The sequence below is a fragment of the Epinephelus moara genome, chromosome 23, assembly GCF_006386435.1.
Source record: "Epinephelus moara isolate mb chromosome 23, YSFRI_EMoa_1.0, whole genome shotgun sequence".
Classification (NCBI taxonomy): domain Eukaryota; kingdom Metazoa; phylum Chordata; class Actinopteri; order Perciformes; family Serranidae; genus Epinephelus; species Epinephelus moara.
In genome coordinates this window covers 4,402,977-4,427,240 of record NC_065528.1, presented here as the reverse complement: position 1 = coordinate 4,427,240, position 24,264 = coordinate 4,402,977, and the positions used below count along the sequence as shown (strand labels likewise).

The window sequence follows — 24,264 nt, the reverse complement described above, 5'->3', positions numbered from 1 at the left end:
AGCCGGCTCCTCCTCAGCTGTATCCCGGCAGCAGCGTTAGCAGTGTCCCGGTACATAACATTAGCAACTGGCTCCTCCTCAGCTGTATTCCAGCAGCAGCGTTAGCAGTGTCCCGGTACATAACATTAGCAGCTGGCTCCTCCTCAGCTGTATCCCAGCAGCAGCGTTAGCAGTGTCCCGGTACATAGCATTAGCAACCGGCTCCTCCTCAGCTGTATCCAAGAAGCAGCGTTAGCAGTGTCCCGGTACATAGCATTTGCAACCGGCTCCTCCTCAGCTGTATCCCGGCAGCAGCGGAAAACTGAAGATCAAGGATGCGGCGACACGGCCCTGCCACGGCAGCCGCCCGTGGGCAAACAAATCAGTCTCCAGCGTGCCGCTGTCCAGCAACCTCGAATCTGTAGGGGAGGGGGGGGCGGACACGACTCGCAGCAGTATTTTGAATTTGAGTGCAGTAACTGTTTTGGCCACATTCTTACATACAGCGCCTTTAAAAGCTAAAAGACGTTAGTGCTGGAAAATGATTTAAATATTTTTATTTCTTTAGTCTACTAATCTTATTTATGCACACAGCATCAACAGAGAGGCTGAGGGAATGAAGGAGCGAGAGACACTTTGTCCTTGTCATATAAGTCTGTGTTGTCGCTGCATTTTTAAAAACACATCTGTTGCCTGCATCCAGTCACTGTTTAAATGTCACACAGTAGACTACAACTACCAAGAAGAATGGAAATGCGCTATGATCCACCTCACACACAAGCTAGCAAACAAACACTGACGTGACACAATCAAGCAGCTCTGTCTCCCACACATACAGCACAGCGCTGTACTGCACGTGTGCTACTGTCGTCATTTCATTTATCTCACAGACTGATTTAGTGTAGTGTGTGAAACATATAGACCGATGTCACACTGTAGACTAATGAACAGACAGATTAAACAGAGCTGCAGCACTGTGTTTCTCTAAGGGTGCTTTCACACCTGTAGGTTTCATTTGGTCCGCACCAGAGGGAAAAAATGCTCCTTTGTTGCATTTTAGTTTTGGTTCGGTTTCTGTTCACACTGACTTTTTTGTAAACAAACCAAGAGGAGTAAACATGAAATTCTACAGACTGATGGGTAACTCAGTGACTGGACAGTTTGGGTGTTTCCCATCCTGCATCATCAGGACCCATGTGGGGAAATCAAATTCGATTGACTGACAGAAGTTAATGCAGCAGCACTTTAATGCTTCTTAAGTGTTTATATTTATGTTGTTTGGTTTCACAAAGAGCTTGTGGAGAAATAACTTATTGTATGCATTATTAGTAGGCTATTATTAGACTGCAAATCAATGGCATGTTATGAATAATGACTAACAGAGAGACAGGATGAAAAGAAGGCGTCTTATACAATGATGGTTTGGGGCTTAAAACTGTGGGATGATCAGTATCACACACTTTTAATGGAGTTAATGAACAGATAAAGTACATGGAGTCAGATACAATGGTGACAGCTTTTTAATCAGGGAAAAAACCCTCACTGATGTGCATATGTGTTACCATGGCTACATGTATGCATTAGCATTAAAAGGTTATGGGATATAAGTGGCATTTATTAGGATCAATCATGAGATCGCAGACAGATTTCATGATCAGCAGATGGATTTATTGATAGTTTAACTGTTGCTAAAATCACGTATCTGCTATCATAAAATGCTGTGGTTGGTTCACTTTCTTTCATACCACAAACAAACTGCACCAGAGCCTATTCTGAAGTAGACTGAGACCCACCTTTTCAAGCGGTCTTGGTTCAGTTGCTTGGTCCACGCCAGGGTTCGACTGACAGCTTTCATACCAGCCCAAACAAACCGTACTAACCATGCAGACAGACCTGAGTTAGTTTTAACCGAACCAAACAGGTTAGGTGTAAAAGCACCTGAAGTGTTTCTGGATAACTTGTGTATGAGTGAGTGAGTGGGGCGGAGTTGTGCAGAGATTGTGAGAGAGGAGAAAGGCACAGTGGCATGGCTATTTGGCAGAGCGGCATTCTGTAATGCAACAAAGTAGTTGCATTTACATCTGTTAAAGGTGGAGCTTTCAATTTTAATATAATGCTGGACAGACATGCTTTGAACTGAACTAGTTCTAATCATTTTTGCACAGATTGTACTTGTTTTTGACACAGTTCTGTGTAGTTTTTTATCTGTTTGAGTGCCACAAAGCCATGCGTAGAGAAAAAGAGACCAGCCATGTAAAAATAGTGAAGAGCAGGGTGATACTTCCGTGGTTGATATGGTGGCTTTAGTTGATTAGAATCAGTCTGCTGCTGCAGATGTGTTGCACCATGTCTGTGCCACATTGATTTTAGCTGTTTGAGACACACGGGCCAAACAACGAGACCAAGACCTCCTAAAAAAGTGCTTGTTTACCTCCATGTTTACTGCTCTTGGTTTGTGAACACAGAATGACTAGCACTAAAACAACAATAGATGTTTTCAGGGGTACAGGAACTCCATAGTACTAAGGACAGGGAGTCCCCAGAACAGTTTGGTCTGAAAACACCTTATGTGTAATTTCTGTTCTTTTGGTCTGTACCAGTCAACGGAACAAAAGGCATGAATAACACAAAAAATGCCATGTGGCTTCCACTATGAATAGGGTTCATCCAAGGTCATGTTGTGTGAAATTTGGAGCAGCTCAACTTTAGTTCAGGGGGTTAGGTTGCATTTTGAGGCATGTCTGAACAAATAAAGGGAAAGTGTCCTCGGATCATCTTATCTTCATTTGCGAGGCAAGACAATTCGTAAACATGAAAGGTTTTAGTGTTCTCATGCATGTGGCACAAAATAAATATAAAAATCTTTCTCTGTGCAGCTGAGCCAGTGAAGGTGGAGAGCTCCGTCCCTCTCATCGAGGAGTTTGACAGTGAAGCATCGCAGGACAACAAAGAGTTGAGGAAGCAGCTCTGTCCGTATGCAGCCGTTGGAGAGTGCCGCTACGGAATCAACTGTGCCTATCTCCACGGCGATGTGTGTGACATGTGTGGCCTCCAGGTGCTCCACCCCACTGACAACGCCCAGCGCTCTGAGCACACAAAGGTAACCTGGAATACCCTGGAATCATAAGGAGTGGATTATAAAGCCATTTTAACCAGTGACATTGACTGTTTGCAACAGCTCAAAATGAGATGCTAATACCTAAACGTTTTGTACCCTGATCTTAGCTAATTAGAGAATGATGAAAAGAGATGAAAGATTGGATAATGAATAAACAATACTTCAAAGGAATACTTTTCTGATTTTCAACCAGCTTTGTGTCAAAACAATGTTGGTAGTATGTGTAAATGAACTGTGGTAAACTTCCCTCCGTCTAAGCAGTCCCTCAGTATTGCTAAACAATTTTTTTCCCCTTCCCCTATTGAAGGTTGATCAGGCACCAAAACATGACACAGCAGTTTATTTAAGCAATAAGTCTCAAGAAGATTTTTGCTTTTATCAAACAAACCAATACTTACGACGTATACCTGGCAACATTCAGAAAATAAATAAACAACAAAATGCAATAATTTATTGATTAAAAAAAGTGACTCTTCCACCAAGCAATTTCAGTGACATTTATCAGAATGGTTGCCAAGCAGAACAGGCACAGTGGAAAGTTCTGGCTGCTGTACAAATCCGTGGCAACATGGAGCCAAAAATGTTCACTCCCGTGGGCTCTAATGTGCCTAATATTAGAAGAAAGGCAAAAACAAAAAGAGAGGTCTCAAGATGCTGCAGTGATATTATAACCACATTAGGGATGTCCAGATTGATGGCCAGCTGATTACTGTTGGCTGATACTCAGTAAAGATATGTAATGTAGCCTCTGTTAGCTGTTGGTTCCAGCCACTGGCTGCTAACAGCTAACATTAACTAGCTCTCGTCCTGCTGACTTCAACACGGGTTCATTGTTTCAGTGTAGCATTATGAGGGGAAAAAAAATGGGGTGCGTTCTCTGACACGTCGATACCAAGTTTACTGCGTCCTTTTTGTCCCCAGTGGCATCCCAGGGAAGACTTTAGTTTGTCCCAGAGACCTTTCTGTTGTCCCTGGTACAACAGGACACAGTTAGTTTTGAGCCCTCTTGTGACATAACTAAAAACTATCGGCTGCTGCCATCGGTGAATGTCATCTTGTTTGGCTAATGGCAATCTACAAGGCAAATAACTTCCGATGCCAACGCGGGGCTGATAAAGCGGTGGTGAATTCACTCTTGCACGTAAGATTGAGCCACTCTTATCTGAACACAGCTCTGTAAAGTCCAGTCTATAAGAAATACTTTACATTTGACATGTTTTGAACTCCTCCGTGTTCTCCCAGCTGCTTTCTCCTGATCTGTTAGCTCAAGGAGCACAGTTGAATAGAACCCTGGTTAAACAGAAGAGGCCTCAGTGTGTTGGTTTAACTCTTTCCTCTCCTAGGCATGCATCGAGGCCCACGAGAAAGACATGGAGATTTCATTTGCCATCCAACGCAGCAAGGACATGATGTGCGGCGTGTGTATGGAGGTGGTGTTTGAGAAGGCCAACCCAAGCGAGCGCCGCTTTGGCATCCTCTCCAACTGCAGCCACTGCTACTGTCTAAAGTGCATTCGCAAGTGGAGGAGTGCCAAGCAGTTTGAGAGCAAAATCATCAAGTGAGTCACTTACACATGGCAAAGTAGGGCTCCATCACTCTGAGGCTAAATGATTTTGAATTTGAATCTCTCGTCAATTTTCTCAGAAGACTGTCAAATATTCACTAATCAATTAGGTAGCTTTTATTGAGTTATAGTCTGTAGAACATCAAAACAGATGACCAGAAAAGTTGTAAAATCTATGTGACAAACTGTGTAAAAATCCAGAGGTATTTGATTTCCAGGTAGTGAACCGAACAGAGCGTCCATGCAACTGAGAAGCTTTGGACAGCACATTTTTTGTGTCTCCTCGATCAACTATCAAAATAGCCATTGATTAAGTTTCTGTCAAGATCCTTAAATGGACGATCATTTCAACATTGTTATCTGTAGTGCTGTATTGAGCTGATATTTCAGTTTAAACTGTATTTCACATTTTATTCCTCTTTATAAAGCCAGTTCCCTAAATTGTCAGTGCAGGAAGTTACAGAGATGAATTTAGTTAAAGCTCATTTCTTCTGTGTGCTGGAGGGCAGACATCTGCCTGTTTATTCTGATAGGAAATGAAGACAAGTGAAATACTTTCAGGCATCCCATCTTGACAGAAATACAACAGTGCTGCATGCAATATTAGCACATAATGTTGTATAGACAAGAGAAGCAGGTTCACTAAGTCAAGATCAGGTCATCCTCTTTATGTCCCTTTTTTAAATCCATTGTTAAATGTGTAATTCACATTTATTGCAGTTGAATACTTTCAATTCCAAAGCAGCCTAAAGTTCTCAGTGAGGAATTTATTTTGTATTTTAAGCTCCTTTATTAAGAGCTCAAATAAAAAAACAATAACATTCAGAGGTTGTGAAATGTTTTCAGAATGAATTTCCAACTCTGGGATTGTAAGGCTGAGTTTTGAAAGCTTTTTAGGACATTTGTAGCTGTAGGAACTGGGAACGTCTAAATAAAATCAATGAACACAACATTGATAGGTTAGGATCAGTTAAACATACAGTATGTAATTTTCTGCCTCGAGGGGTCTCTCAATCAAAACGGTAACAAAAAAAACAAGCAATGCTTTCAGTGCAGTCAGTTTCTCACAGTTAGGATTCCTTCAGTGTTCATTGTTAAGGAAGTTTTTACCAGGAACCGAATAATCCACAGAGATCTCCTCCTCTCAAAAACAAACCTACCAGGTGATTAGAAGTGGTAAAAACACTGACTAAAGCAGCTTTACGTTAGAAATCAGTGTTTCTCTGATAGTGTTTGGCAACTTTTGCTCAGCTTGTTTCTCTGATAATTAAAGATCCAGACGTCCGATGACTAGAATCCTTCATCTAGCTGAAATATGTAGTCAAAAATGGCAAAGATCTAAAAATCATCGTAAAATCGTAAAAAATGTCACTTAAAAGTGGATGAGAAGCTATTTAGGACAGCACAACCCTGATGCATATGCTAAGGGAATATGAGGCCACTCAGTACGTTTACATGACATCGGAGAAAAGCGATTTATTGTGTGAAATCGACTAAGGCCCTCATCGCAAAAAAGCATTTTAGCAGCTGGAAGCGGCTTTTTGTAATTGTTTTTAATGAGAATGAAGCTTTTTGCTTGCTGGTTTTGCCTTGCCACACACCTTACATTGCTGCACACTAGGCGCCTTTTTTTTGCCGGAGCACTCTGAACTCCTTGAGTTAAAAAAAAAGAAAGACCTAAACTCAAAGCAGAAAAGCGCCCCACTGTCTCTGTCTTTTTCCCCTTATCCAATCGGATGATTTGAGTGGCAGGACTTCTGTGGTATTCACAACAACAAGTTTACAGTTGGTAAACAATGGAGGAAAAACTGGTGGTACTCAGTTGCTTAGCAGGACCATATAGTTAGTATTCATTTTGTTATGCTAGGCTTGACAACAGACAGCAGGTTTTCAAACTGGAAATGGCCATCATGGAGGCGAAGCTGCTGAACCAACTGGTGGCACGCCCTGTGATCCACCCTCTTTTTTAAATTTTTTTATGATGTCATGTACCCACAGATCTCCTCTTCCCTGTGCCCAACAAACTACTTGCTGACAGCCTCTCACCCTCAACCAGAGCTACAGCAAACACCCTCTGCCTGTCCATTTTAGTAAATAGCTGCTAATTGCTGTCAAATAAAATAAATAAGCGGTAGATTGACTACACAGGAAGGTTAGGCTATGGAGATGAGGGGTTGGTTGCCTGGCAACAATAAAAGGGCACAGCAAGCGCGTTTTTACTAGTGGCAATTAAGTGCAATTTAAAAAGAAAAAAAAAGTAGAGGTGTTTTGGGACCTGAAAAACGCTTTGTGTGTGATTGGGGCCCATGTTAGTGCGACTGAAATCGTACAAAATCAGATTTCTCAAAGTCGGATTGGGGGTCAAAACTAGCCGAGGCTTTGACGCGGAAGTGGAATAGCATTAAATGCGTGACAGAAGAAGAAGCCGGTAACAGCATGGCGAAATCTACATACAGAGACATACATTTTTGGATGAATAAAAGGTACAGAGCTGTAAAGTTGTCCACCATGGTACCAGTTTGCCTCTAGCTAACCATAGCTAACCGTAGTCCATACTTTCCCTTGACATCTTTATTTATGGGAATGCTTTGTTGTAAAGAAAATATGGGCAGATAGATGGAGTTTTGTTAACAGGTTGTGTTCTTATTGTAATGTTCTGGTCAGGATGCCACACTGGCCCAATCCCAGTCACCACACAGCTGATGTTTAACAGTACTTGTACCAGACTCTCAATGTTCCAGGACTCTTTCCACCACTTGTTTTCTTCTCCTTGCAGGTCTTGCCCAGAGTGTCGAATCACATCTAACTTTGTCATCCCAAGCGAGTACTGGGTGGAGGATAAGGACGACAAGCAGAAACTCATCCAGAAATACAAGGATGGCATGGGGTACACAAAGGATACACATCCACACACTCACTACACAAAGTGCTGCACTGAAGCCTTGTTTCTACCAACTGCTTTGTATCTACTACAGGAAACAAACAAACCAGAGAAACAGGGACACAATGCATACAGTTTTTCTCCTTCTTTAGTTTTCACTAAAGCTGAAGCTGAGTTTCCTTGTCTTTTCTTTAAAGGTATTTAATGAAGCTTCTTCTTCTTGTAATTTTCTGGTCTTTTGAAATTTGTTAAATATCAGCAATGCAAAGTCCATTATTTTCCCTTCAGGATGGAGCAGACAGATTTTGAATAGATAGCTGTTGCGGGTGGATGTGATGAGTGGGTTGGTGAATCTGCAGGAGTGGGTGGCGATGGTGGGAAGCTCTACAGGGAGCGGGCCGATGCATGATGTAAACAAACACACATGTAACCTTAACACAGTGGGCAGTATCGAGGTCAGCACAATGATTGAAGTCATGTTTGAATATCGTACGATAAGTTGATAACAACATTATTATGACAGGTTTACTTGGAATCACTGAGACAATCTCACTTTCTGTTCGTATTCTCTGGCTTCTTCTTGTTCTCTCCAGGAGTAAACCGTGTCGATACTTTGACGAGGGTCGTGGAACATGTCCTTTTGGCTCAAATTGCTTCTACAAGCACGCTTTCCCTGATGGTCGGCTGGAGGAGGCTCAACCACAGCGAAGACAGACCGGGTCCAACAGCAGGAATCGGGTAACAGCTCGCACTAACACCCTGTCATTGCACCAGCAAGTACTCCCAAAGTTTTCTTTACTGGTACATATACGGATTGTTAATGCTGTCAGAAGCCTCTGCTTTTACTCTGCCAGTAAAAGTAACCACAGCTCCTCAGCTGTAGCACCCTCTGCTGGATGTGGAAAGTATATGTGATAACATGCACAGTGATCAGGAAAATAAAAACTCCTCTGAGGTGTAATGATGAACAGAAACCCTGCCATTAATAGTGCCATACTGAAAATGTAGTGCATTTATGGAGCTTGGAGAGTAAACAGAATAAGTTATGTGTTGGAAAGCTCTGATGTTGCAGCTCCAAAATGGCCACCAACAATTAACATATGTAAAGGCAGTAGTGTGACAGGATGGTTGTACAGAATTACAGAATAAGATTTTAGTTGAAATTAGTAAAATGAACATTATTTACATTATTCGGGGATTTCTATCTGTTACTCAGTGTAGGTTCCATTGTTAAATGTGAATAATAAATGAAACGGAAAATACAGTTTTGCAAACGATGTCAAATGGTGAACAGATATGTGAGGCATGAAGGAATTTTCACAGTTAAGACCTGTTTTTATTGAATATCCTCTTCTCTTATCAAAGGAGTTCTGTTTGAATGCAGTCATTCATGTCTGTTACGCTATTTTTTAGGGCTGCCCCCGACTAAGAATTTTCCTAGTTGACCAATAGTTGTCATTTAGGGCCATTAGTCGACTAGTCGCCTGCAAGTTTACGATATTAATGTAATTATTAAATTATATATTTTGTGCGAGGCAACACAATGGTTTAAGTTGAAGGTGTGAGAAAGAATAGTATCAGTAACACTGTTAACACTGTGCTACATTACAGAGAAATACAAAACCGTACCAATGAACCTTCATTAATATAGGCCTATATTTTATCTACAAGTGCACGTCACACACTGAACGAGCCGCCTGTTAATGACACTATCGGCAAAGCAGTAATGATTGTGCTAAGTGGCTAATGGGCATGTAGCTACTTCCATGTTTCAGATGATACTTCATGTTTGTACTGGACGAATGTTTGCCTGCAGAGTTTACATATCACTTTAGGTTCGTCCTCCACCTTCTCAAAGTGATCCCACACTTTGGATTTCCTGCCATGCATGGTCACCTCCTGTGTCTGTCCTTTCAAATTAAATTCCCACATGGTCCAGTCATATAGGTTTTGATTTATTTTGACGAGGTGCAGCTCCTAATAGAGTTTCATTTTTGTTTGTTTTTTTGTGACTAAACGACCAATGAAATCTTACCAACTAACAACCTTTCTGTCGACTAACAATTGGTCAGCTATTAGGGGGCAGCCCTACTCTATATAATTTAATTGGGAAGTAGACAACTTTTCAGATAAAGCTGTCTGCTTATCAACTCCTTGATCATGGCAGAATAAAGTACTGTCCACCACTGCTCATTTCAGAAATGCCACCACAAGAAAATGTGTTCTTTGTTTCTATTATCAAACGGACAATGGATCATAGATGTTTGTTGTCTGGCTGCCAGTGTTAGCTAACGTGCTAACAATAGTGAGCCTTAATTTTCCCCGGATTGTGCCTGGGTCCAAACAGGAACCAATCTAAACACACATTATATTACATAAACATGTTTTCTTGTGGTGTCCTGTCTAAAATGAGCAGTGATGAAAGTTAAAATATACTGTTATGATCAAGGAGTTGATAAGCAGGCCGTGTTAGCTAGCTTGCGCTAGTTGAAAGGTTGTCTGTTTCCACATTAAATGATATTATATGGGAACAGTATTTACGGTTTCCAGAGTATGTTCTTGTTGGAAAATAAAACCCTCTCCTCTTTCCTCCCAGAACTCGAGGCGAACACCACTGTGGGACATCTTTGACGAGCGGGAAAGCACTGACTCCTTTGACAACGAGGACGAGGAGATGGTGACGTTTGAGCTGAGCGAGATGCTCCTCATGCTGCTCGCCGCAGGAACCGACGACGAGGTGACAGATTCAGAGGATGAATGGGACTTGTTTCACGAGGAGCTGGACGATTTCTATGAGATTTACCTATAGCAGCCCCACCCACTATCCCCACCCGCCCTCATGTATATTAGACACTAGAATGGACTGTCTTGTGCGAGTGATGGACAGTAGCTTTTCCCCCACCCCCCTGTATTGTGGCAGTGCCTTTAAGCAGGCCATTAATAAAATAAATGAACTTATAAAAGATTAAAAAAAAAAAGAAAAGAAAAAAAAATTCAGCAAGTCAGTGCGCTCGTGCTAAACATTTTCTAGACATCTATCCTTGTGGGTCTATCTTGTGCGGTTCATGTTAAAAGGAAAAATAATAAAATGACAAAAAGAGCTCAATATAAGATTTAACAAAAATTATAACTTCAAATATTGCTAATAAACATTGTCAAGTTTATTTGTGGGTGTGGGTTTGACTTGTTTATCATCTACCCAGGTGTTAATACATACTTCTGAGACTCTGAGGATGCACTCGAACTTACTCCGCACCATTTACTGTAATCGTGATGGGCATGTTGTAAGATTTTACATACCTTTTTTTTTTTCCTTTAAGCTGCTGATAGCCAATATATTGTGCTGATGTTTAATACATTTACCATAATCATCTCCATGTTGTACTGAAAAATATTTACTGTCCCCTTTATTCAGGGTCAGAAAGTCTTTCATGAGGCATTTAGAACATAAACTGTCCATCAGAGCCCAAACAGTCAAACTGTTGTGAGGTTTTACCACCAGCCCTGATCCTGAGTGGCCGTGTTTGTAACTCGGACATTTCATAGACTGAGCAGGTTTACAAAGGCTGATCTGCAGCTGTGGGATTTGAAGTGAAATTTCTAGAGCACACTGATCTGCGATTTCACTGTAGCAGAAAAAATTTCCAGTGTCGGAATAAAATCACGACAGTTTTCCCTTCGGTGTTGCGTGCTCCTGTGATCTGGCTAGTTTGGTGTAAAGTGGTCCTAAGAGGTAGTACGAGCAGTCTTTTTCTCGTCCTGATGTTCCGACAAAATCAAACATGTTTAATAATATGCAAGTTTTTAGCCTTGGCTCATGCAAATACTGAAGTTGAATGATGTGAACATTGTCAACAAACAATGTACTCTAACATCAGATGTTAAATTGTAGTTGGAATGAAAACTGGGTTGACATGTCTAACAACGTTAGAATTTCACATTGAGTGGACGTTAACTTTGTGAAGTATACATTGGATTTTGTTCTCTGTCCTTACATCATGTTGTTACTGTAGGTCGAGATGACTTTGGCACGAGAAGTTTGGAAGACGATGGATTTTTGTAACTTAAAACCAACAAAATATCAACATCATCTGTCGTCAGTATTTTACGCCAAATTGACGTTGGCATTAGACCTCCCGATATTGAATTTTCGTCACTGGACATCACAACCTAAGTTTAAATATCAACATCGAATGACGTTGGTGGCCAGTTTGGAGGAGTCAGTGTTTAATTTGGCGTGTATCTGATCTATCAACCAGCACTTACTTTAGTGAGAAATCTCTCATTCCTCTCATTCTTACGGTCTCGTCTCGCTAAAATAGTGCCGCTAACCATCGGAGGCTGGTAGCAATTTGAGGCGACAGAATCCAAAATGTCAAGTTTGTCCACTGATACAGTTTATCTTTATGCATTATATTGATGCAGAATTCACAAGTGTACTGTCGACATTTGACGCCTTTTGTCTTGTGTTTGTAGAATCGTGTTTTTGCACACACTAAGAAATTAATATTTAATATTTTTTAAAGGGAGTTTGATCATCCTCCAGTAGCGGGATGGAAAACAATCTCAAAAGGACTCTAGTTGTAGTTGTGTAAATAGTGACCCTGCAAGATCCCAAGTCCTCTAGCATATGGTGTGCATAGTTTGAGGCCACAGAGTGCTGCTCAGTGCTCCCGCTGGTGGCTGGAAGCTATACTACAGCTATACTACTGAACAAAAGCCACCAGTGGCAGCAGCGAGCTTACTGCTGCTGAGTGTGCTGCAGTCAAGAGTCTCATTCACTGCTCAGTGAAGTGTCTGGGTTACAAAGACAATGATCTAGGACCCTGATGCATTGTATGACAGGTCCTGGATCAAGGCTAGGGGTAAAAAACTAAGTGGCTACGGGCTAAATGACCCCTACCTTCCTCTTCTATCACACACAGACACACACACACCTGTGCACCTGTAGTGAATCTGGGAAACATACTGCCTTTGAATGAAGAATGAATTTACTGTGCAATTAAGGTGAAATGTCATGTCAGGTTTTCCAGATACTTTTGTTTTTCTGTGATCCAACTACAAAGCTCTAACTTCTCTGTGGTCCAATTTGCTCCCGCATCAGTAAACAGCTACGTCACTCAGACAAAATACAAAGAACTTTGTTTCAAATCTTCTCCCTACACCATCCTGAATCTCAGCATCCAGGAACACCTGTGGTACCAAAAGACAACTCCTTTGTCAGAACCCGGCTAAAGAGTCAACACTTTAAGCTCTTCAGCAGACTTGCAGTGCAGAGAATCGTGGAACTGAGACACTTTTAGTTTCCCCACAGCACCAGTGTGAAGTGTAGATTCACTGCTCTGTGTTGGCTTCACTGAGTAACGCTTTGCTGCTGAGATGTTCATCCACAGACTCCTGATAGCCGGTCTCAACCTGTTAAACTCCATCGGAATGCATATGTTTATACTGAAATGTGTGTTTTCTATGTTCCACAGCCATCCATCTTAACTTGAAATTAAAGTTTATTATCAATCTCTGTGCTGTGTGGAGTCTGACTCTTTGTCTGTTGTCTTGTCTTGTCTGAATTACGGAGAGGCTCTGAGAAAGCCACTGCACACTACCTGCTCAGCACTGAACAGCAAATAGACACAGTTAGAGACTAGCTAGTGAACATAGTGGAGCATTTAGCCGCTAAAGATGCATATATTAACAACAGGAGTTGGTGGAGACCAAAAACAGAGCTAAAAGAGAGTATATATGGGACTGTTTGCCAGGCTGTTCACCCTAAAAACTTTATAAAGTGTTTTGTCAGTGTGGTGTTTTCACCTCTGATCTGCTGCTTCAGATTAAACTGATTTGAGCTTTTTTAATTTCAAGTGTTTTTAGGGAAATGCACCACCAAAGTGCGATATCAAGTGACATAATCTGGACCTTGAGGTTGGTCCTCTAATTTCCATTTAAGTTCTGTACTCGCATGTTTAGCCAAGTCGACAGAGGAAAATATTTGCATTGTACGATTCTGCGAACCACATATGCGTCAACAGTTATACGTTTTATGCTTGTCATATCGTTTCTAAACTGATGTAGTATATCAGCTGACTTTGTCATCTGGTGACAAGCTGCAGGCCACTGTTTGAGACCAACAGACAACAAAAGCTGTTGTTTTACAGGGGCCTATTGTGTTTCCAGCTGCTATTTAGCCACCAAACATGGATGGTTTTTTGCTACTCATCACTTTTTTTTTCACCATTAATAGCCGGGATTGTGCCACCAAAAGCAACTATATTTAGCTAAAACATGATCTTTTCCAACTATAACCAAATGTGTTTTGTGCCTAACCCTAACCACATGTTAACCTGTTTTGCATATTCCTAAATGACTGTGCTTCCAAATGACTACCTTAGTACTCTAGTGTAAGTAAACAGCAGAGGTGGGACTAAGAAGTCATTAGTTTTGCAAGTCTCAGGACTTGCCACTCAACTCCCAAGGCAAGAGAAGCATGTCCTGAGTCAAGTCTCAAGTCCCCAGTCCTAAACTTTGAGTTTTGAGTCCTAAACAACTCATAATGTGCTTGTCACCGAATGTAAAGCTATTTAACAGGTAATACTAAATTTACAAAAATCCTGAATGCTTTTTGAAACTTTTTTATTCAAACAAGTTTGTTTGAAGTTGTAATTTTCAACCTGCATATTTCGCTTACTGCCATTTGTTTTTTGTTGACTGCCCCATAGTGTGTGTCCTTGCACAGGTGTCGTCCCCCTCATATAAAGAATACATTTGTTGACACTCACTGCTCCGTCCAGCACTCACTGTACTTCATTACCGGTGACACAGATGGACAATAAAAAGTGTTGTGGAGTGTTGTTCCTGTGGGCTCCAGCAACACTAAACCCCTGCGCTTGCCTTAGAAGGACTAGATGCACAAACCCCTATTTTCAAATATCCCATGGAGAGAGACTCTCACTGCAGCCTGTTTTATTTGGTTCTGAAAATGTCTGCGTGCAGCTTCGTTCTGTGGAGGATAAATGAGGTGCAGACTTCCCTCAGTGTCACCAGTGATGAGGAAATACAGTGAATACTGGACGGAGCAGTGAGTGACAACCCTGCCCACAGAGTTAGAGTACTGTTTGCAGTGGAAACGCTAAACAGATGTAGGGTCTTGGTACCATGTCTGAAGGGTTACTGTTGGTTCCAAAGGTGCCATACTAAAAGTGTTTGGTGGAAAAAGGGCTAACTTTTCACAGTGGAAACGGAAAAAAAAGTGTACCAAACTAATCTGAACCGTACCGGACTGCTTGGTGGAAACAGGGCTACAGTGGGAGGAATGGGGTGTATTAGGGGCCCAGATGCTCATTTATGCCCCAGGGCCCCAAACAGATTGATGCAGCCCCTGTATCGACTTAAAACCAACATTAACGAGTAATAACACCGTGTATACAGTGCACTTTACTGTATAAATTGTCTATACAGAAATACCAACGTTAAAAAAAAGTCCAAACATGTTAAGTGAATAGGCTACATAAATCATTTTTTGTAAACTGAATACCTTTTAAAAATATCATTTTCCTAATTCTCTATTTTTATTTTTAGTCCATTTGTATATAATATGTTTGTTATCATTCTACCTGTGCATGTTTAACTCGACATGCATCAGTGTTGAAACATGATCATGTTCAGTACAAAATATTGAAAACAACATAAATTGCTTTAAGCAATCATAGCTAGTGTGAAGTATATATTTAAAAAAAACTGTAGATAAAATGACGTAATGAAAAACATAATAATATGTGCAAATAACTGTTGTAAACAAAAGCAGGTGTAGTCCATTCCATCAGAGTCCATGCCTCTCTTTGCGCGCGCCTCTTTCTCTCCACCTTTAAAAGCATCAGTGAGGAAGAAAGAGAGGAGAAAGGGAGGCGACCGCACAAATACAATGATCTCAGAAACTGAGAACGACAATCCGAAGGCAGAGTATCTCCGATCCGAAGCGAGCTATAGCCCAGACTCCCCCGTCTCCTCCTCTCCGGAAGCCGGGCACCTCAGCAGGAGGCGGGACACCCAGACCACCAGCGGCAGCATCATCCCGGAGGAGAGCGGCAGCATCCAGCCCCTGGTCTCCTCGGCCGCGGCCGCCGCCTGCATCATGACATCGGGGGAGTTCATGCAGACCGCTCCCCTGCTGGCGCACAAATCCAAGAGGAGCCTGCTGTATAAGGCGCTCTGCTTCCTCCTCCTCGTCTTCCAGGGCGGCATTCTGGACTTCTACCTCATCATCTTCAACGACCTGTACTGGTGCTCATGGATAGCCACGGACCTGGTGGTGATCTCGGGCTGGGGGATTTTCTTCATGAAGAACGCGCGGAGCAAGAGAGAGCGGGCCTGCGGCTTCCACCAGAAGAGCTCCATCTTCGGCTGCAACCTCGGGGAGTTCACCTACGCCTACCTGGCCTGGCTCATCTATGTCATCGCCTGCACGCCGAAGGTGGTGCTCATCCTGGAGACGTCCATCCTGGATCTGATCGCGCTCAAGGTCCCGTGCGGAGTGACCGGCTTCAAGATCATCATGCTGCTGTCCGCGCCGCTGCTCTTCTGCCTCATCAACTCCATCATCGAGGATCTGAACGGAGCGACGCGGCACCACTCCCAGAGCTGCTTCATGAGCACCTGCCTGGACCTGCTGGACAGCTTCACGCTGGTGGAGATGCTGCTGAGGAGCGAGATCCCCACCGTGTACCTCAAGTACACTGTCATCACGGTGTACTTCGTGGCCCTGGCCGTGCCGGTGATCTGGCTCTACGAGCTGACGGCGTCCGAGCTGCGCTGCCGGTGGCTGTGGGCCCGCTTCTCCACGGGCCTGGTGGTCAACGCGCCCCTGCTTGTGGTCAGGTGTTTCCAGGTTTACGTCTACAAGATGCCGGTGTCGGTGTTCATGTTTAAAAACATCTTCTTCTTGGCGTGTAAGTTCCTGGAGCTGGTGGAGCAGTGCGTGGCGGTGCGTGGGGTCCGGAGGCTGGCCGGAGGCAGCAACCCGGCCCAGTTCTCCCACTGCGTGTCCGAGAACGACATGTGTCCGCACGGATATGTCAACACCCTGGCCGTCACACAGTCCTAGAGCCCGGGCTGACTGAGGGTCAGGGGCCGCCTGTCCGTTTGTCTGTCTGATGGCGGGCAAAGTGGACGCGTCGTGTTGCGTTCCAGACACAGCTGGAAATGGGAAAATCCAAATTACAAACACAGCTCCTGCTTCCAGATAGACAGCAAAGCCACACAAAGGTATTTAGGCAACATGTATCAACATACATGAGAGTAGGGAAAAGTGATTTACTCTGTACAGTTATATGACAAAGTAAATTGCAGACACAGGCTGCAATGTAACCACATGGGGCATCTTCCCACCCTCAATTTACTCCCACCAAAAGTGTTTGCCAGGCTCAGATTATTATTATAAGTGTCTGACAACATTACTGAAAGGACCCCACATACATAGAGCTTTTTGTTAAAGAGTAAGATCCTTTTAGTTTGACCAGAAACAGACCTGAAATCACCACGGCTAAACCCACCAGACTCCATTTATTAAAACAGTAATTTAAGAGCATATAAAGCCAGCATATTTTCATATCTAACTGAGTGAATTAAGGGTTTATTTCAACCAAACCAGAGTTGATGATTGTTGGAACAGCAGAGAGATGAACAAAGACAGCTTTTGAGAGTTTTATTTCACTTCTGCTGACTTTGAATGAAGTGTGTTTCATGATGATAAAATTAACATTTATTTAAATGGAGTCTGGTGGGTCTGGCAATAGCAATTTCAGGGCTGTTTCTGGCTTAACAAAAAGCCAAGGTCCAGACCCAGGTTCATGTTTTTGTTATTGTATACATTTGGTCCCTTGGTTTTGCATTCACATTGCAATTCTGTGAGCGGACTAAAGAACTTTACATGACATAGTTACGTTCATCTACGTGGGTTGCGTCACCTTATATTTGACATCGATTGGTTTATAAATGGGCGGGGGTCTGATGTCAGTGTGTTGTCAAGTAGGTGGGTAGAAATCCCCTCAATGTTTACGAACATTACCTCACGAAAATGGACGAACCGATTCTAATAATCGTCACGCTACTCATACTATTTTGGCATTGCTATCAGCTGCAGCGCCAACCTAGAAGACAATACTTGCGGCTCGTACAAAAACGAAATATAAATCTACACTTTGTGCCAAGATGTCATCGTCGCCGGCAGGAAAGGAGGAGGAGGAGGAGACAGCTAGCAATGTTAGCTAACTGAGAACCCTGCCAACTTGGGAGCGACCAGCGTCGAGGTGAGTGACCATTGCCAGCTCATTTTTGATGGTGGACTTGACTTCTCTCCTGGCGGAAATGAACAACCGGTGCACCAGAATTTCCTGTCAATGGCCCGAAAGTCCGAACCATCCAAAAAAATGTGTTCACACTAGTAACGGACCGGACCATGGTTCCGTTTGGTCGGGACTGAGACCACCTCTTTTGGCCAGACCAAATTTCGTCTATTTGGTCTGGACTGTGGTCAGGGGGTAGTTTTGACACCTGCGGACCAAACTGGAAAGTCCAAAAGTCCGCACCAAACGACCTAGGTGTGAAAAGGCCCTACTCTTTAACAAAAAGTTCTGTCTCGATAGAGAACCATTCCATAATGTTATCAGATACTTCAAATAACAATCTGAGCCTGTCAGTGGCAAAAACAAGCACTTTAAATGGATGTAAGTTGATGGTGCTCAGTTGCTCGCTGGGATTACATTGCAGTCTTTTTCAGTCTTGCTCAGTACTGGACTAATTAAAAAAAATGTTGTTCTGTTTAGTCGCGTATACATAAAAACATGGGAAAATAGCATTGTAGTTGAAAAATACCCGAGTTACCCTTTAAATGGTCACTTTACTGAAATTGTAGAGTTGCAGCAATCTACCGGTGTCAAGGTATACTGTGATATAAAAGTTTCGCGTACATTTGCTTATCTACGACATTGAGAAAAAAAGCAACTTGACGTTAATTCTCCCCTTTATTTTCAAAGAGGAGACTTTTTACACATGCTACCATTTACAAAATGGTTTCAAGTTTCAGTTATAGTGATAAAACGTTTGTTCAACCAACAATAACCCTTCTGTTTTCATTCCTTTAAGGGTCATTCTGACTGATATTATCAATTCTGTAATGTTGTGATACCATGAAACCGCAATATTTTATCATTCTGTGAAAATCTCATACCGCTGCAACACTACCAAAATGTGACATACATATTTTCTTAGAGACCCTGGTTGGTAATCCAACAATGTATAATGATGGTGAATAGAAAGTGTTTCTACTACTCACCATATCAGAAAATGACATTTGTCTTCTCACAAACAGTGTTCCTGTTACTCTGAATAATCCACAGAACACACTGTCAGCAGTTTTAATTGGAACTGACAAAGGAATAGTTCCTATAAAAGCTGTCTCTGTGTTCTTTGGATGATCCACAGTAACAGGGAGATCATTTGTAGAGAGTGATATGTTGCGTTAGATCTTTTAAAATCTTGTTAACAAAACTGAATTCACTTCCACTGTATAGTGTTGAAGAAAGAGATGTGAAAGAAAATAGACACAGTCCAATGGCAATACCTGCAGGGTTAGATTCCAGCAGAAGTCAGAGGGTTCTCCCAAATTTCGGACTGTTAGACAACTGTTATAATTAGCTAACTGGGGGCCCTTTGGTGTCTGTGGCCCTAAGGCAGCTGCTTTGGATTGCAAGTGCCAGCTCCTTAACTGATTAACAACCGATAGCGCAACTGTACTTTTCTATATGTCTTGTCAAGTTGCAAAAGGGTCCCTCCCTCTTCCGCAGCTTTTTAAAAAAGAAGCATTTGCTTGGCCTAAAATTGTCTATATTATCTATATATCGATATTAACTTTAAACCTGGGCACAGATCTTAAGCTGTTCAAATTGCTGCCAAGTACCAGTAACCTGCGACATGGCAACGAGGAAGACACAGGTTGTAGGCTTCTATTGAGAAGGTATTTGCAGCCTTACATTAGATTTTGACATAGGGCCCCATGACTGGATAAAAATACAAGACCCACCTTAGGGCCCTTTCCATTTAGCAGTGCATACTGCCAAACAAATAACCAGAAAGTCATTGCGACACACACAACCTGAGGCCTTCAGGGCCCAATAATCCAGCCATGTCCAGCTGTGTCCAACCTTTAACCACAATGGGGTTATGATGCATATGACATCATGTGATGCAAAAAAAAAAAAAGAGTCCGTAGATTCATTATTAATGACTAACAACATTCATTTCTCAGCAGTTTGATTTCGTTGACAGGGTATGTTGCTACGTCCAAGTGACGTCAGATAACTGTATCTCTGAAACCTCGGAGCTGACTAATCTTTTTGAGGTTTTCTCTTGGACGGCCGATGACATTTTACATTACAGGAGGATGGATTTTCCAATTTTTGTACATGTCTGGAATGCATCATCTGTACCAGCCTTACAAAGCTCCCCTTTCAGACCAGTTTACAGGTGCTACAGTCAAACCCAACACCTGCAATAGCCTACTAACAAACACAGATCAAACTATAGTGCATTGGACCTTGTCGACTTGTGTGTGTTCAGTCTGTGAGTTTCACCTTGAACGGAGAGACAACAGCTGGACTTTGTGTCGTGTTGGGACGTAAAGTGCAATTTGAAGAATCCTCTGCTTTGACTCACCCCCTGCACACCAGTGTTTTCTATTGATGACGGTGTTGTCTGCGGATCTGTGCTGCTTCTAAATGCTGTTTCCGGTACTAACAGTAGAGTAGACACTTGTGTGTAAGTTAATGCCATGTATAAAGATCCAACAGTGCCATGACTAACAGGTTTTCTACAGCCCTTTTCAAACGGACCGCCTGCTGACAGAAGTTTCTGTTGGTGTCGCTGGCTGTGCCGCTGTTTTACTACTTCTCACACTTCTTGGATCAAGAGTCCTTAAAGATCACTGGCTACTGGTCACTCTGACATCCATCAGTATTCTGGGTCACCTAAGAGCCCAGCTCTTAATCTCTCACCAAGAACACCTATTTATTCATTCATGGACCTCAGTATTTCTTCATTGCTAAAAGGTCGCACCCAGTATACAAGAAAGCTCAGCAGACTCTGAAAAAGTCATTTTCAACACAACTGTGAGTCTGGGACTACAGATATATGCATTACTGACTTAGTACTTCATAATCTATGGATTCCCAATTCTGTCAAGAAAATCAGTTTGAGGGGAAAAAGAAATTAGTGATGTAAAATAATGTGCTTACATGTATGTAGAGATGGTTGTTGTCGTTCCTGGAATCCCTCTTTTTTATGTCCCTTACCTCCAAGGTCACAGATTACAGAGAGGGAAAAACAAAGTGGTAAAAAGTAATCTGGCAGGTGACCTCCCAAATCTGAACCAATGGCAGTCATCAACGATCTGATCAGTTTAATGTAATAATACTCACTTCCATTTTATTGGTGTTAAAGGAACAATCTGACATTTAGGGAATTTCTTTGGAACAAGCTGGCCCAACAAATCAAACTTTATTACTGACTTGTTGTGTCCTGTAAACACTTAAAGGTGCAGCACACATGCCGGGCGCTGTGTGCGACTCTTGTGTCTATTCTGTGCCAACTTTAAAGAGCGCAGAGGCAGGTTGCATCTGAAGTTGCTAAGCAACCATAACAAGCACCTGCCTACTTACATGAAATCCTGAGTGCAGACCTGATCTTCTTCCAGGTGCTATTTTTTAAGTGTGTAGGCCTAAAATATTGTCTGTTAGACAGATGTAAAGCCCTGGCGCCCCTGCACTAAAATGATAAACCTCTTCTCCATATTTATCACAGGTTGATATTTATGGAAGAAGGGAAAGATATATGTTGGCTGTGATTGGTTGTTCCTCGTCACCTATCATGCAGTGCTCTTTTTATCTCAAGGTGCAGGCGCTGCGCCCTAAAAAAATAGGCACTCGGGAACGTGTGCGCGACTGATATACACCACTGATTGTGGAACTCAAAATACTAACTGTACTGGTATTAAAGGGATAGTGCACCCAAAAATGAAAATTCAGCCATTATCTACTCACCCATATGCCGAGGGAGGCTCAGGTGAAGTTTCAGAGTCCTCACAACACTTGCGGAGATCCCAGGGGAGAGGGGCTAGCAACACAACTCCACCTAATGGAGACTTGCGGCGCCCCAGATTCAAACATCCAAAAACACAAAATTGAAACCACAAAATATCTCAATACTGCTCGTCCGTAGTGATCCAAGTGTCTTGAAGCCCCGTCATAAAAGTTGTTTGGAAAATGTAATTTGAACTCTGTTTTTAGCCTCATTGTAGCCTGAAGCTCTGACTGCCTCTTTGTGGACCACGCTCACCTGTGTGAGCTTGTGCAAGGCCGTGAGACATAGGCACCGCGTTCAAGTGTGTTCACGTGCTTTCGCTGGTCTCGAAAAGCGAAACACGTGAACACACATGAACGCAGTGCCCATGTCTCACGGCGGACAAGCAGTATGGACATATTATGTGGTTTCAGTTATGTGTTTTTGGATGTTTGAATCTGGGGCGCCACAAGTCTCCATTAGGTGGAGTTGTGTTGCTACCCCTCTCCCCTGGGATCTCCGCAAGTGTTGTGAGGACTCTGAAACTTCACCAGAGCCTCCCTCGGCATATGGGTGAGTAGATAATGGCTGAATTTTCATTTTTAGGTTGCACTATCCCTTTAATCTATGCACATCAGATAATCAGTGATATTAACTGTAAAATAAGAGAATAAGGCAGATTTATACTTGTGCGTCACAATGTATAAATGTCATAGGCATGTGCTAATAATGTTAGCATGTTGTATTTGTGGGGAAAATGTGTCCAGCAAAAGATAAGTGCTTTGTCTCTGAAACCTGCGAGTTATGGTGAAGCTGATAAGTATGAGTCCTACATAGGGATACTAATAAGTATATCAGTATGCAATACCTTAACACTTATATTGGCATGGTTTTCAGCTAGCCTATATACTTCAACAGCATAACAGCATTGTGGCTTTTGGTTTCAGTATGCCATCCAAAGATTTTCTAGGGCCCCCACTGTTATTAACAAACGCTTGGTGTGGTGCTCGCTGTCCTCATGACAGAGCTGCTAGCTTGAAGCTCTGTTGTAACTCTTGGCCTGGCTAACAAGCCTCCGGTCTTTATTCTTAACCTGTTTGTACTGGATGCAAAGAGATGACACCAACATCGACCTTTCAATCGGACTCTGTGTAAGACAGTCAAATAATCAAACTGAAAAAGTTGGACTGGAAACAAATGAAAAGTGATGCACATGCCATATCTAACAGTTTGTGTTTAAAATCCACCTTTTTCAGAGTGTATGTAGAAGTTTACATACTGATGAGTTGAGATGGGAGACAATCTGCATCTTGCTGGGAACAACCCAGGATTCCAGACTCCCTCTCAGTGGGTCAGTGCATTATTTACAGCAGTACTGTACATTTACTAACCTAACAGCTTTGTTTGAGTAACAGCAGGTACAGTATGTCATGGCATGTTCACTGTCCTCCATGATGAGCTCTTCCATAAGCTTGTAGTAATGTTGTATCTAAAGAACATGGCTGATCAAAGTATATTAGATACGTATGTGAAACTGTATAGTGCAGGCATTGTGCAATATGGGTCAGAGGGGTCTGAACTGATTTTAGTGCCTATTATTTTGGAGCTGAATGAATTCAGTCACAGTGAGGGGATGTGTGCAATGTACCAGCTTTGATTGCCTATCTGAGAGTGATCAGTGTATGCAGGTCAGAGGTTGTGCCTTGTAGGAGGACAGCTGAGGGGTCAAGACTGATGAAGAGGAGGAAAGGAAAGTCCGCCATAAAGGATGATACTGGGTTTTGTGAAGTTTTAGCTCCTTTACTACAAGTCACGAGTACTTTACATTTTGCTGATTTTTACCAACACGAATAAAGACCCACATTGAAATCAATTTAAAATGAATGGAATCTCAGCCTATTTTGAAGGTACACTGTCAGATCTATAGCTCTCATTCGGACTGTAAATATTCTGAGATCTGAGTTCATTGTTGTACTGTTTGACAAAATCAGGGACTTATTTATTTACCTTTAAGGCTCCTGACACCCCAGAAATTGCTAACAAATAATCCTGTATTTGTTGCATCTTGTGCAGCTGAACTGACTGTTCGAAAAATCTGTCCACTTTTTCAGAAAACTCTGACCTGCAGCAATCAGCCATTACAACTACGGCAGGGTTTCGGTACTCCATATCTTTAGGATATTGACCAAAATAACCCGGTAGCAAGTAGCACTGAAGTCAAAGAATACCCGCATTCGATCCTTTGGGGAAGTGATCAGCAAACCTTCTGTTGCTGCTGTCTCTGGAGCTGCTCTCTGGTGAACAGTTTGTCTGTCTGGTTAACACAAGCTCTCACAGACTCTCACAACTGTACCCAGCATGAAGCTCACATTCCTGCAGCAGCAGCTAGAACCCGTGCAGTCTGTGGTGTGGTGAAGTCAAGTGCTATGTATCTGACAGAGCTGGCAGTTCAACATGCCTACTATGTATCTGACAGAGCTGGCAGTTCAACATGCCTACTACATGCCCAGAATGTGCTGACACACCACTCCATTCACAATATGGGTACCGAATGAAGTGCTCTATGACTTTTAGGGTACTGGTATTGTATTTTTTTAAACAATACCCAGACCTAATTAT

General features: G+C 42.4%; 2 protein-coding genes across 3 annotated transcripts in view; both read left to right on the top strand.

Annotated features, from left to right (window-relative positions):
- mkrn1 (makorin, ring finger protein, 1) overlaps nucleotides 1-13,062 on the top strand; it is a 29,736-nt gene extending 16,674 nt beyond the window's left edge. For both annotated transcript variants that reach the window (XM_050036147.1, XM_050036148.1), the window contains 5 exons: nucleotides 2,856-3,079; nucleotides 4,441-4,655; nucleotides 7,438-7,548; nucleotides 8,136-8,280; nucleotides 10,139-13,062. In XM_050036147.1, coding sequence (XP_049892104.1) covers nucleotides 2,856-3,079; nucleotides 4,441-4,655; nucleotides 7,438-7,548; nucleotides 8,136-8,280; nucleotides 10,139-10,351 — 908 coding nt within the window. In that variant the 3' untranslated portion in view covers nucleotides 10,352-13,062. The remainder of the gene's footprint in view (nucleotides 1-2,855; nucleotides 3,080-4,440; nucleotides 4,656-7,437; nucleotides 7,549-8,135; nucleotides 8,281-10,138) is intronic.
- A 1,952-nt stretch (nucleotides 13,063-15,014) lies between these two features.
- Nucleotides 15,015-21,374, top strand: tmem121b (transmembrane protein 121B). Its single transcript, XM_050036414.1, has one exon. It carries the CDS (start codon nucleotides 15,365-15,367, stop codon nucleotides 16,634-16,636), a length of 1,272 nt encoding a protein of 423 aa, XP_049892371.1. The 5' UTR covers nucleotides 15,015-15,364; the 3' UTR covers nucleotides 16,637-21,374.
- Nucleotides 21,375-24,264: the final 2,890 nt, after the last annotated feature.